A 14,313-nucleotide genomic window follows, 5' to 3' on the forward strand; every position below is an offset into this window, starting at 1 on the left:
GGGGCTACAGCACCGCTAGACCTCCGCGGGTCGCCGGAGGCCTTGGGTTGGTCAGGACTCGCAGCGGGCGTGGCTGCTCGACCTCTCCGTGTGACGCTGGGCTCTTGCCTTAACCCACGTTTCTCTGGGGCGCTGATTTTGGTTTCCTCGTGCGGGGTGCCCGGCGCCGCCGCCGCGAGGTGAGCCGGAAGGCCGACGGGGAGACGGAAAGCGGTGAACCCGGGGTCCCGGTCCCGGGATCGGGGAGCGCTGGAGCTCTCCGTTTGTTTTCACTGTTCGGGGTGAAGAGAACAGCTCAGCTCGCAGACCCCCACCAGGCCTGGCGTTACGCTGCGACGGCCGTCACCCCCGTCACCTGGCCATCCCTCAGCGGGTGTAGCCCCTTCAACCGCGGTCGAGTCGCGCTGGGGGTGCGCGGGAGCCTGCGGCCGGGAGTTCGTACCGCCGGGGCCGAGACCCGGCCTCCCGTGCGAGTCCGTGCCTGTGGGAGCGAGGCCCGTGGCGTTCGTCGCGCTGTCACCCGGCGTCCGGGTGCGGGCGGAGCGCTGGGCACCGGAGGGGACGGGCCGCGGTTGGCCTCGGGACTTTGGGTAGATCGGCGGGCCTTCCCCCGCGGGGGTGGGGTCGCCGTAGCGCCAGGACTTCTTCCTCGTTTCCGTCCGGTGTTTAAAAGCAGTCGTGTGGTTACGCTGCATACATATGCCCGCCCCTAAGGAATATTCCTGTTGTGTCACTTCTGTGTTGAGACATATGTAAGGCAGAGAACAGGAGGCTGCCAAAGTAATAGTAAAGGCCCCCCTGCCCGGGCACGTCTTTGGAATAACCTTCCTTAAATCCTCTTGTTTTATAAACGTACAGGATGCGTCAAAAGCCAACCCCAATGGGATCATTGAATGTTCTGCAACTTTATTTTTTTCACTTAATGTATCTTGAACACGATGCATACCTTCCTCTTATTAATGGCTGCATAATACTCCACTGCATTGTCTGTATCATGCTGGTGTGCTGAATGGATTTCATTTTTTATGCTTCCAAAGAAGTACCATGTAGAAACTGCAGTGGTCATTTTTTAGCAGGAAAATACCATTTTTTAAAATTTAAATTCACGTTAATTAACATATAGTGTACTGGTTTCAGGAGAATTTAATGATTAATAATTTAATGATACAGTAACACCCAGCAAGTTCCCTCCTTAATGCTTATCACCCATTTAGCTCATCCCGCTGTCCACCTCCCCTCCACCAACCCTCAGTTTGTTCTCTGTCTTTAAGAATCTCTTATGGTTTACTTCCCTCTCTGTTATTATCCTGTGTTTTTCCCTCCCTCCCCCGATGTTCACTGCTTTGTTTCTTTTTATTAAAAAAAGTTTTTTTAATGTTTATTTATTTTTGAGAGACATAGAGAGAGAGACAATGCAAGCAGGGGAGGGGCAGAGAGAGAGGGAGACACAGACTCCGAAGCAGGTTCCAGTGTCTGACCTGTCAGTACATAGCCTGATGCGGGGATCGAACCCATGAGCCAGGAGATCATGACCTGAGCTGAAGTTAGATTCTTAACTGAGCCGCCCAGGTGTCCCCATCTGCTTTCTTAAATTCCACATATGTTGGGGCACCTAACTGGCTCAGTTGGTTAAGCATCACACTTCACCTTAGGTCATGATCTCAGGGTTCTTGAGTTTGAGCCTTGGGTTGGGTCTGTGCTGACAGCTCAGAGCCTGGACTCTGCTTGGGATTCCGTGTCTCCCTCTCTCTCTCTGCCCCTCTCCCCCTTTCTCAAAAATAAACAAATTCCACATATGGAAATCATTGTTGCAATTGGCAAGACTTCATTCTTTAAAAAAATTTTTTTTTTTTAACATTTAGTTATTTTTGAGAGAGCGAGAGAGACAGAGACGGTGTGAGCAGGGGAGAGGCGGAGAATAATGGAGACACAGAATCCAAAGCAGGCTCCAGACTCTGAGCTGTCAGCACAGCCTGATGTGGGGCTAGAACCCACAGACTGTGAGATCATGACCTGAGCTGAGGTCGGATGCTTAACCAGCTGAGCCACCCAGGTGCCCCAAGATTTCATTCTTTTTGAGTGCTGAGTAATATTCCAATAGTCAGTGTAGATTTCACGATCAATTCCTTGTTTTGTCTGCCTTCTTGGTGGTCATTTCCTCTGTAATTTGTTGCAAACTCCCATTTACTTCTATTGATTTCACGATCCTAGTTCTAAGAACAAATTATTTACTTCACATTGAAAGAGCATTTAAAGAAAAAAACTGCTTAGAGAGAGGGAGCATGTGTGTGTGAGTGGGGAGGGAGTAGAGAGAGAGGGGCAGAGAGTCCCAAGGAGGCTCTTGGCTGTCAGCGCAGCGGGGCTCATGAATTGTGAGATTATGACCTAAGCTGAAATCAAGGGTCAGACTCAACCAAGTGAGCCACCCAGGCATCCCAGGATGTTTTCTTTTTTCCTCTAAGACTTAGCTTATAGAAGCTTTATGGCCATTGTTTTTTCCAAGTATGTTAGGTTGGTGCTTAGTAAATGTTGATTTGAATTGAGATACATAAGTCACCAAAGCACACAGTGGTGAAATAGTTGAGGATTTTGACGATTAATCAGCATTTAGTAGGACCTTAACATAAAACTGTTTCAGAGGGAGCAGTATCATGGGCAGTCCCTTACTGCATAAGGAATGATGATTTAGCTTACGGTATAAACGGTTTGTGTACAAAAACACTAGAGAAATGGTTTAGCAAATAATATAAGCTTGTGTATTCAAATCCTTGTAGGTACAAAGAACAGTGCTTATCATACAACTGGAAAGAAAGGCAAAGAAAAAGCTTTTATATTAGATTGGGCACCTGAACAGAAACTGCAGTTTTGATATGAAGATGGGAAGAGGAAGAACAAGCCGGATCAGAAGACGGAAACTCTTCAGAAGTTCTGTATCAAGAGGAGGTACAGTTTTGATCTTTTGGTGCCAGTGATGGAGAAAAGGAATCTTTTGTTGATTGGTATTAACAGACACATGTAGCTTTTCTCAGAGGCCCACGGGCAATGTTCAAAGAGAATATTAATACTCTTTTTAGGAATACCATTATGTTCTTTTAAGCTCTTGTGGGGATGTCAGTGTATTTCTCATTGCTTCACCTGTGTCTTCTCTGGGAATGACTCCAGGTTTCTGTTTCCAGTCCTGACCTTTCTCTTGACCTAGAGCTACCTGTAGAATATCAGCGTTTGGATGTAAATTCATCATTTCAGATTCAGCATAACTGAGTCCGAGCAAGACATTGTATGTGGAACTGCTTGGCCAACAAATGCAGTTGTTACTTTTGATAAAAATTAATAAAACTTTTCCTACTTGATCCCAAGCCTGTCAGCACCATCTCAGGCAATCTTTTCCAATTTCTTTCTTTGCTCTCTCTCTAGCTAGTGTCCTACTAAACCTTGTCTAGTTTTTGTTAGGTAGCTTCCCCCTCTCCCTTCTACTACCGGAAGATGGTTTCAGCTTGTTCTTTGCTGGGTTAACTACACCCTTGTGTTTCTTCCCTGCTTATTTTTCCATTTGTTACTCTCAGTCTGACTTTCCTAAGGGACTATTCTCATGTTGCCTTTTTGGTTTAAAAGCTTCCAGGGATCCTTGTTCCGTTTTGCGTGATAGATGAACTCCTCCTGCCTAACATTACGTTCCTTACGAGGGGGCTTCACCCTGCTATTGCATGTACCAGAAGTATGTTCTCCACTCGCCGCTCCCTGGACACACCCCACATACGTCTGCCTCTGCCGTTCCTCTGAATCCTTTTTCAGTCTAGAACAGCTGTTTTCCTTCTCCTTGCTTATTCAGCTTTTCTCCAGCCTTTAAGACTGAGCTGAGGTCTTATTTTTTTGGCAATGCCATTTTCACTTTTTACTAATATCACCCTTTGCTAAGATGCTTATTGGGTGTTATTCTTAAAGACCTACTTACTGGTTTTTTAGTTGTTTCTCATGGAGGTCTTATTTCCCAACTAAGCTGTCAACTTTTGAGGTTGAAGAACATGTTGAACATTCCCCACTGTTTCTAACATAGTGCTCTGTATATAGTAGTTGCTCATTAAATGCTCACTGATTAAATGCTCTTACTGTAAAATCTATTCTCTAGTTTATGGTAACATATTTTGGAAGCCTTATATTTTGGATGGTGTTTTTAGAAAAGTTTTATTGAGGTATAATTGACATACAGTGAATGCCGCATATCAAGATAATGGACATATCCATCCGTCTCAAGAAGTTTCCTCGTTTCCCGTTGTAATCCTTTCCTTTTGCCCCTCTTTAACAACAGCCCCATCCAGGCCACCACTGATCTGCTTTCTGTCACTATTGATTTATTTGCATTTTATATTTTCATATAACCATATAGTATGTCATATAATAATATATAGTATTTGGCTTCTTTTACTTAGCATAGTTATTTTGAGATAATTGTGTTTATCAATATTTATTGTTTTTTATTGCTGAATATATCCCATGATTTGTTTGTCTTCTTGATGTACATTTGGATTGTTTTCTTTTTTTTTTTTTTCTTGCCTGTTAAAAATAAAGCTGTTAATGAACATTTGTGTACAGTCTTTGCTTTTGCATGGACACATGATTTCTCTTCTCTTGGGTCAACACCTAGGAGTAGAAAGACTGGATCATATGATAGATATCTGTTCAGCTTTTAAAGAAAAAGAAACTGTCAAGCAGTTTTTCAGTGTGGTTGTATAATTTCCACCAGCAGTTAGTGAGAGTTCCAGTTGCTCCACATTTTTGCCGACACTTCTTATTGTCTTTTTGATTATAGCCGTCCTAACGGGTAGAAGTGCTGTCATATTGTGGTTTTGATGTGTATTTTCCTAATGACCGGTGAGCTTATTTGCTATTTACATAGGCATTCTTTGGTAAACTGTTTAGATCTTTTGCCCATGTTTTTATTAGGTTGTTTTCTTTTTCATCTTCTTTTTTTATTTTGTTTTCTGCTTATGGTAAGAAAGGCATTCTCTTTCGTTACGTCTTCTGTCTGGCTCTTATTTGTACTTGTGATGGCTGTTGATTTCTACACCTTGATTTTTTACGACACTGTGTTGGTAAATTCTCTTCTATCTATCTTTTTGCACTATTATTCTTTTATTGTTTTTTGAGCTGAAAATGATAATTTTTATTTATTTATAGCTTATTTAATTTTTAAAATTCCAGTACAACTAATGTAGCGTATTATACTAGTTTCACGTGTACAATACAGTGATTGCACAATTCTGTACATTACTCAGTGTTCATCATAAGTGCACTCTTAATCCCCATCAACTATTTCCCCTCCCCCCCCGCCCACCTCCCCTCTATAACCATCGTTTGTTCTCTATATTTAAGAGTCTGTTTTTTTATCTCTTTTTTTTTCTTTGTTTATTTCTTAAATTCCATGTATGAGTGGAATCATATGGTATTTGTCTTTCTCTGAATGACTTATTTCACTTAGCATTATACTCTCTAGATCCATCCATTTTGTTGTAAATAGCAAGATTTCATTCTTTTTTTTTTTTTTTTTTTTGGTCGAGTAGTATTGCAGTGTGTGTGTGTGTGTATACCGCCTCTTCTTTATCCATTCATCTTGTCAGTGGCCACTCGAGCTGCTTTCATAATTTGGCTGTTGTAAATAAGGCTGCAGTAAACACAGGGGTGCACATATCTTTTGGAATTAGTGTTCTTGTATTCTTTGGGTAAATACCCAGTAGTGGAATTACTGAGTGATATAGTAGTCCTATTTTTGAAAAATTTTTGAGGAAGCTTCTTACTGTCTTTGTCAGTGGCTGCACCAGTTAACATTGCTACCAACAGTGCATAAGTGTTCCTTTTTCTCCACATACTCACTCATACTTGTTTTGTTTATTGTGCTTTTGATTTTAGCCATTCTAAAATCACAGGTGTGAGGTAATATCTCATTGTGGTATTGATTTGCATTTCCCTGATGATGAGTGATGTTGAGCATCTTCTCATGTGTATGTTGGCCATCTGGATGTCTTCTTTGGAAAAATGTCTTGTTTTCTTTTTCTTGACTGCTGAGAGTTCTTTAGATATTCTGGATACAAGTCTTTGATCAGATAGGTGTTGTGCAAATGTTTTCAATTATTCTGTGGCATTTCTTTACATGCTTTTAACAGTGTCTTTCTTTTGAAGAACAGAAATTTAAAATTTTAATAAAGTCCTCTTTATCAATTTGTTGTTTTAGGGATCTTCCTTTTGGTGGTGTACCTAAGAAATTTATATAACCCTGGGTTGCAAAGATTTTCTAGTATGTTTTCTAGTAGTAGTTTTGTAGTTTCAGGCTTTATATTTAAGTCTGTGATTAATTTTGAGTTAATTTTTATAGATGGTGCAACATAGGAATAAGTGCATCCTTTTTTGCGTATGTAGATCCAGTTCTTTCAGCAACATTTATTGAGAAAATTGTCCTTTTCCACTGAATTGCTTTTGCACCTTTGTAAAAAATCATCTCTTCATATATTTGTGAGTCTGTTTTTGGATTTTCTTTTCTGTTCCATTGATTTCTTTATTAGTCTTGATGACAGTATTACATAATCTTGGTTACTATAGCTTATAATAAGTTTTGAAATCAGTATTTCAAAGTGGTTTTGACTATTGTAGGTCCTTTGCATTCTCATATGGCTTTTAGAATCATTTTGTCAATTTATACAAAATGTCTGCTTGAATTTTGATTGGGTCATATTGAATCTATAGATCACTTTGGGGAGAATTTTGACATTTTAACAATATTGAGTCTTCTAATCCATAAACAAGGTATATTTCTCCATTTATTCATGTTACTGACTTGAGATCTTTTAAAAAATTATTTTTAATTGTGATAAAATACACATAACTTAAAATTTACCATTGTAACCATTTTTAAGTATACTCCAGGAATGTTAAGTACATTCATATTGTTGTGTGATGAATCTCCAGAACTCTTTTCATCTTGTAGACCTGAGAGTCTATACCCATTAGGTAGTAACTCCTCATTCTTCACTCTTCCCTAGCCCCTAGCAACAACCATTCTGCTTTCTGTTTCAATGATTTTTCATCAGGTGTGTAGGTTTTTTGTTAGATAGTCTTCATCAGATTCAGGAAATTTTATCCTTGCCTTGTTGGCATTATTTACAGGAATGAATGTTAGATTTTATCAGATGTTTTTCCTGAATCTTTGAGGTGACCATGGTTTTTCTTTCCTAGTTCACATTATTTAGTCATATTTTAAAATTTATTCTCTTTTATAATAGGACTGTGTGAGACCATTACTTCTTAAATGGTGATCTGATTACATATTGATCTTATTCTCCATTTTTTCTTTTCTCTCTTGATTAGTGAATGAGAGCTACAAGCCTGAATTTATAGAGCTTAAGAAGTGGCTGAAAGATAGAAAGTTTGAAGATACAAACTTAATACCTGCTTGTTTTCCAGGTAAGGCCTGTTATTCAAGTCTCATGACTTTTTTCACATGAGAGACGTGTGGGCCCAAGTGATAGGATAACATGTGTAGTTCTTAAAGGTGGTCTGTATTCTGTCTGGGAGCACATCTTCTGTTGTGTGTCAGGCTTCCTACTTTGTAGCTGTCATATTTATTTATCCTTCGCCTTCTTTTAAAAATAAGTTGAAGTGGCTTATGGGGAGAAGTTCCCAAGTGGTGAAATAATATCAAAAATTATAAAAGGAAAATGAGCATAGAAAAATAAGGTGAAGACAGGGATAAGAATAATACATAAAAGCCCTGATTCTAAAATCTTATTGTACACCTGGGAGGTGAGCCACAAATTTGACTTGTCTTTCCAGTGGCCAGACACTTTATATGATCAACACCTGAGTCTTTGTGTTCTGTAAAGAAAATTAAATCGTTTACGTGGCAGAAGTGCAGGTATTCCTGGAAGAGACCTGAAGGAAATGTCTTTGCTGGGTCTTCATAGGGAAGACATTTATGTAATGTACTTGGTGTCCTTATCATCATGCTTATGGTGGTTTCATGGGATTTTTCAAGCCATGCAGGCTGATGGGATTATTCCATAGCTCAGGTGAGTCAAAACCGTTTTCTAAGAGAAGGAGGTTCCAAACAACCAGTGGAGGTGCTCATTCTCTGGCGGTGTGGCTCGAGGAGAGGAGTCCTTAGGAGGGCCTCAGCTGGCTTGTGCTGTGCTCCCCAAGTGTTAGAGGAGGAGCCCTCTGTGTGCCTTCTGTGTGGCCGTAGCTTTAACAGTCACCTAAGCAGAGGCCAACTAACATAATTTTCTGAAGTTCAGGAGCTTGATGTGGAGTTTGGATTAGCATTTTCTTCTGGAACATTCTCTCATAGAAGTTGGCAGCTTGCTCTGGGTGTGTGCCTGCATACCACCAATTCCATCCAGAAGTGGGCTTGAGGTGTCCGTGGAGAGGACCAAGATGCTTTTCGGAAGGATTCTGGGTCTGGTGTAGCGTAGAGACTGCTGTGCCGTCAGGGCAGGTACAGCACACTTACCTTACAGAAAATTAAATCATATGCCTCTTGAGTGCTCCTTTTGGCCACTGAGATGATTAAGTAGCCATTACATAATTTAACTTTGAGCGGATTAACTTCCTTATACATCACCAAGATAAATAATTGACCACGCGTGGGCCTGGTTGAATGAGGTGACGTGTGTAGTTATTCCCTGTGCGTCAGTTACACATGGTGACTTTGGGCTAAAATACTTGCCATTATCTGTTAGGACTACTCCTATTTAAGACGGTAAACCTTTTTTGTCAGGCTCTAACGGAATGTTGAACTTTCTGTTTTTGTGTGTCAAGCACAAAAAATAGTAAAAGCCATGCTCTTAGATTTGACTGGATGGAGTTCTTCACAAGATGATCAAGAGGACATAGTGTCAGGCATGGACTTGTGCCTTTGGCCTGTCTATGCCTCAGATGTCTCTTTGCCTTAAGAAGGATAGGATTAAAATTAGCAGGCAGGGATTGGCATATGCTTAAATGGGATGCCTGAAAATAAGTAATCTATGTATAATTTAGAGCGGTAAAGAGTTACCGTTTTTAGTGGGAACAACTGTCTCTGGGCCCACCTCCAGATTCGTGGTCACAGAGAAGCTAAAGCAAAACGGTTTGGTAATGATCAGAGCCCACTACTTACATTTCTAGGGGCAAAGAACCTTCTGTCTTAGTCAGTTTGGGCTGCTGTAGCAAATTACCATAGACTGGGTAGCTTAAACAACAATTTCGTTCTCACAGTTTTGGGGCTGGGAAGTCCAAGATCATGGCATGGGCAGATTGAGTGTCTGGTGAGGACTGATTCCGGGTTTACACATTGCCATCTTCGTGCTGGGCCCTCACGTGTTGGAGAGCAGGGAGCTAGACAAGCTTTCTGGTCTCTTCCTACTGCTGCCATAGGCACCAAGTCCCATTCATGAGGACTCCATCCTTATGACCTAATCACTTATCGAAGGCCACACTTCCTAACGTCCTCACATTGTGGGTTGGGATTTCAACATATCTTCTCTAAATGCTTTATATATTTTTAGCTCTTAATCTGATGGGAGGGAACATTTGTGGGAGTCTGTCCAAATGTACAAAATTCTGGGGACTTAATCTTGGTTTGTGGAGGGGCAAGGCAAGACTCCTAAGTTCAAGCAGGATTCAGTCTTTAGACTCTCACCTGATTTGAGTACTGACCCTACTATTTCCTTTTGCCACCAAAAGCACTGGCCAATCTGGGTCTCCCAGTTAGATTTATGATTGCAGAAATTTTAAGGTGCTGGGAAGTCTGTAATAAGCTTTACTTTTATAAGATCCTAATGGCCACCTCCTACCTTGCCTTAGTAAGTGCAGGTTTCTGTGATTTGTTTTCTGATATTGAACGCTATGTTGCAGAAATACAGGCGAAGTATGTCCCAGATTTATTTCATATGCCAGGTTCTGTTCGTATATATATTTGAAGAGAAATTTCCACTTAGATTAGTATGCGGGTCTTTTAAAGGATGACCTTGTAGAAAAAAAATCCTCCCACTAGTAATTGGTTCCAGGAAGGGTTCTGGCCCACAGGGGTGATTAACTCTGCTGTGGGACATACAGAAGATATTTAAATAAGTTCTTAAAACCAAATACTGAACAGACAGTATGCTTCTGGGTGGGGAGATGAGTTATGACTCGTCAAATCAGACTTGGCAGACCCCTGATCCAGGACTTGAGGAAGAAGATCCATCCATGAAGTAGGAGCTCCCAGTAGTCCTGCAGGGATTGACCTTTGCTGAATTATAGTCCCTCCGAGTGGAGAGAAAAAGATGAGGAAGTGTGAATTTGAAAAGATGAACGTTCTGGACCTCATAATAATTATAGGTCACAGTGTACCTAGGCCTGCCAGAAAAGCTGCTGTCTGACTGTTACGGGAAGGCAGCCTTTGGCTTGGAAGGGTTAATTTCTGGGTGTTGGTGGTGTTGACAGTGCAGCTGGTGAGATTACTTGCTGTGACTGCTCTGGCCAAGGCCTTGGTTCACAGGGAGGAGCTGGTCCTGGATTGTGCCTGCTGAGCTCACCTGGTCAAGGAGAGTCTAATGGTCGGGGAGGGGAGGGTGTCGTCTGCAGTCTTTGTGGGACCTGAGTGGGTTTTACTGGCCAGCCAGTCAAAGAGGTGTCAAGATCATCGCTGGAAAGCTGGTGCTGGTAGTGGGTAAAAGTGGTTGAGGGTCCAGCCTCTCAGCTTGGGTGGGCATCAAGAGCGGGCCCCCAGCACGGCTGGTAGGTCCCCGGAGAGAGGGTCCAGTTCAGAGGGTCCTGTAAGAGACACCTCAGCAGATGTGTGTAAAGTCGATTATCTTTAGGTCTTGACTCTTTGCTCTTCAAGGATTATAAATGCAAAAGGAGGTCAGGACATTTCCCAGAACAGCTCCTTGATCCTCTCTCTCCCCTGGAAGCCAAAGGATGAGAGGTGCCCAGCTTCAGCTTTGTGTAATTTTGAAGTTCAATTGCATTTTTTTTTATTCAAAATGATATCCCTGAGATCTTGAAGATATCATAGGATTTACCCTTTTTTTTCTTTTTGTGTCTTAGGTACAGGAAGAGGGCTGATGAGCAAAACATCCTTGCAGGTGAGAATTTCTCTTTTCCTTGACGCCTAGTATAGATTTTGCTGCTTTGCTTTTGTGGTTTAGATCAAGTGAATTAAAGATATTTCAGACACACAGCCATTTTTTACCTAATAATAGGTTTGAATATAATTGTGTCAGGATTAAGTTTGCTGCATATAAGAGACAAACCCAAAGTAACAGTGCTTAAACAAAGTAGAAGTTTATTTTGCTCTCAAGTAAGCAAGCCTGGATAGGCAGACCTGGGCACGTGTGGTGGTCCCAGGCCGTTAGAGGCCCAGGCTCCTTCCAGCTCTCTGTGCACATCCTAGAGGAAGCCCTGCACCCTCAGGTCCACGGTCTAGCTCTTGGAGCTTGAGCAGCAGCATGGAGCCAGGGGGTGAGGAAGGGCAGGCTTCCTTCTTTTAAGGAAATTCCAGCCCCATTGCATCCACAGTGACTGGGTGCACAGCCCCAGCTGGCTTTGAGGGATGAGAGACGCGTCCTTTCCCTGGCACCTCCAGATACGATTGCATTAATGGCAGGAGGGGAGAAGGCACATTAGGTTGGCAGCTAGCCATCTCTGCCACAGCAAATTGTATAAAGCAGGTCATATTTTAAATGTGCCAGGGGAGGAAGCCACACTTATCTGAGAGGTTGTGTGTGGTATATGAGTGCCGCCTGAGGAAGCAGAGGGCAGAGCCTCGGAGCTGGTCCCAGGGTGCAGGGTGGCCTTCAGCTCAAGGCCCCCAACCCCTAGCCCCCCAGCTTGTTTCCTCACCTGGAAAACAAGGTAGATGACATAGGTGATCCCCCAGGTCCATTTTAGTTCTTTCTGTTCTATTTAAAGGACATCCAATGCACGATTTTCTGTAAGTCTAGAAGTTAATTCCTTAATTTATTTTTAGTTCCTTATAAAATCCAGCTGTGTACACATATTTGGCCTAAAGAGTGGTACCATTTAATGTATAACTCTATTATGGTACTTTCATTTTTTTTAACTTTAAAGTTTTACATTGTGGTAAAATATATATGACAAAATTTACCATTTTAGCCTTTTTTAAGTGTACGGTTCAATAATATTAAGTACAGTCACATTGTTGTACAATATTTTTATTTTTTTGAGAGACAGAACAAGTAGGGGAGGGGCAGAGAGAGAGGGAGAGAGAGAATCCTCTCTGGGGTTCCACGCCTAGGATGGAACCCTACTTGGGACTTGATCTCACAACCCTGGGACCATGACCTGAGCCAAAGTCAAGAGTCGGATGTTTAACTGACTGAGCCACTTAGGCAGCTCACAGTATTTGTATTTTTTGAGAGAACATATAATTGACTGTGCTCTATTTCCGGAGGAGAAATACGCCTCACGTATAAAGCAGTAAATATAGGTCATCTTTGTTTAGATTCTGAAATGATAATTGGCAGTTGCTTCACATCTGCTTTCAAATATGGCTTTCCGTTCAACTTTTTGAATATTAGGGATGTATTTTACACATAGTGAAATGCACAGATTTTAAGGGTCTAGTTTGTTAAGTGTTGATGATGATGAGATTTATTCCAGTCAAGATACAGAGCATTTTATTAAGTGGCTTTTTGAAATTGTGGGCTGTTGGAGTAGGAGGGGACTCTAGGGACCGTCCAACTTGATCTTAATTTACATATATTGAAACTAGAAATTGAACCCAGAAGATTTTTGGCTGAGACTTTTAACCAACTTAGATGCCAGTTATAATGAAAGCCAGGATCTTAATTAACATCAGCCTTCTTAATGCTTTATTTCTTCCTGGTGTCTGTTACTTGACATCTTAATTTTTCTTTCTGTGTTCCTGTCTCAGTAGGCAGAAATGAAAACTACACTTTTGCGGGTAGTAAAATGCGATCCTTGTGCGGGTGGGCTGCCTTTTCTTTATCTAGTTGGCACAGGTGGTACGGAGAGTAGGCCATTGCTGGGAGCAGTCACTGGATGCACACATTTCGCCAGATGGAATGGTTTCTGTCGTTTCCCACAGCTAGCACTGTTCCCTGGTGTAAGAAAGTGAAGGAACGATGCGATGTGAGTTGTCAAAGTGTTTCCATATGCGCTGGTGAAAGGCTGACTGCTAGTGGATGTCAGTCAAATGAGTCACCTTTGATTGTTGTTGGGGTTGCGGTTCCTGCCATCGGAGCAGTCTCGCCTGCATCCGCTGACCCAGGGATGTGGGAGCCAGACCGTGGGTTCTGGTGTCCGTGGTTGGGTTTTGCTGGGTTCTTAGGAGGTGATCATGGACTCAAGGACTTCACAGAACTTGTACTCACAGGTCCTTCTCAAAGCGTGGGTGTTCTAAACTTTACTTTCTTTTTGGTAAGGAGGGACAGGTGATTATTTCGTTGCCTGAGACTTGCCTGCTCACCACGGACACAGTGATTAGAAGCTACTTAGGAGCGTACATCGCTAAGTAAGTGACCGCACACATGATTGTCTGCTCAAGTGCTTATCCTCTCAAGTCCACAGCATCAGCAAATATGTCAACTAAGGCCTAGTTCGTTAGGACCACCCCTTCGTACACCTCATACATGTTTGTTCTCTGAAGTTTGTTCTTGATTCATTTTAAACTGCATTTTTAAGGTTTTTAATAGGCTGCCTTGGATGTGGGTTTGAATCCTGATCTATTACTTACAGAAAATGAAGATTAAATGGAAGAATAGATGTAAATCTTTCTGAGTACCTTGACTCCTCGTAGCCTGTTCTCCTTCATCGTAGTAGGTCTTGACAAATGTTACTCTTATTTTTCCCTTACTGTACATGGTTGAATTCTCTTTCAACTATGAAGAGCTGTTGACATTATGAGTTAGTTTTGTTTAGCAGAGAAGAGAGAAGGCCAAAAAAGGAGCTGAGAACTGTTTTCTGGCTTTTGTTACAGGGGGCCTTTGTTTTGGGGGACTTTTATGAGGACAGAGTGAGCAAGATCCTTAGCAGAAGGGGTTTCTAAATTATGAGGGTTGAAAGATTATGTTGCTTCTTTTTTTTTTTTTTTTTTAATTTTTTTTTTCAATGTTTATTTTTGGGACAGAGAGAGACAGAGCATGAACGGGGGAGGGGCAGAGAGAGAGGGAGACACAGAATTGGAAACAGGCTCCAGGTTCTGAGCCATCAGCCCAGAGCCTGATGCGGGGCTTGAACTCCCGGACCGCGAGATCGTGACCTGGCTGAAGTCGGACGCTTAACCGACTGCGCCACCCAGGCGCCCCGATTATGTTGCTTCTT

The 14,313-nt window shown here is 42.0% G+C and overlaps 1 protein-coding gene across 9 annotated transcripts in view; it reads left to right on the forward strand.

Annotated features, from left to right (window-relative positions):
- Nucleotides 1-14,313, forward strand: part of SETD4 (SET domain containing 4) — a 145,038-nt gene that overhangs the window by 5,449 nt on the left and 125,276 nt on the right. For 6 of the 9 annotated variants that reach the window (XM_023238760.2, XM_045036639.1, XR_006584805.1 and 3 more), the window contains exons 1-5: nt 24-179; nt 2,775-2,943; nt 7,357-7,452; nt 11,056-11,093; nt 13,416-13,504. In XM_023238760.2, the coding sequence (XP_023094528.2) occupies nt 2,871-2,943; nt 7,357-7,452; nt 11,056-11,093; nt 13,416-13,504 (296 nt within the window). In that variant the 5' untranslated portion in view covers nt 24-179; nt 2,775-2,870. Of the gene's footprint in view, nt 1-23; nt 180-2,019; nt 2,054-2,774; nt 2,944-7,356; nt 7,453-11,055; nt 11,094-13,415; nt 13,505-14,313 lie in introns of those variants that run through there. The other 3 variants (XR_006584807.1, XR_006584806.1, XR_006584808.1) reach the window with 2 other exon arrangements.

Source organism: Felis catus, chromosome C2 (assembly GCF_018350175.1).
Source record: "Felis catus isolate Fca126 chromosome C2, F.catus_Fca126_mat1.0, whole genome shotgun sequence".
NCBI classification, from domain to species: Eukaryota; Metazoa; Chordata; class Mammalia; order Carnivora; family Felidae; genus Felis; species Felis catus.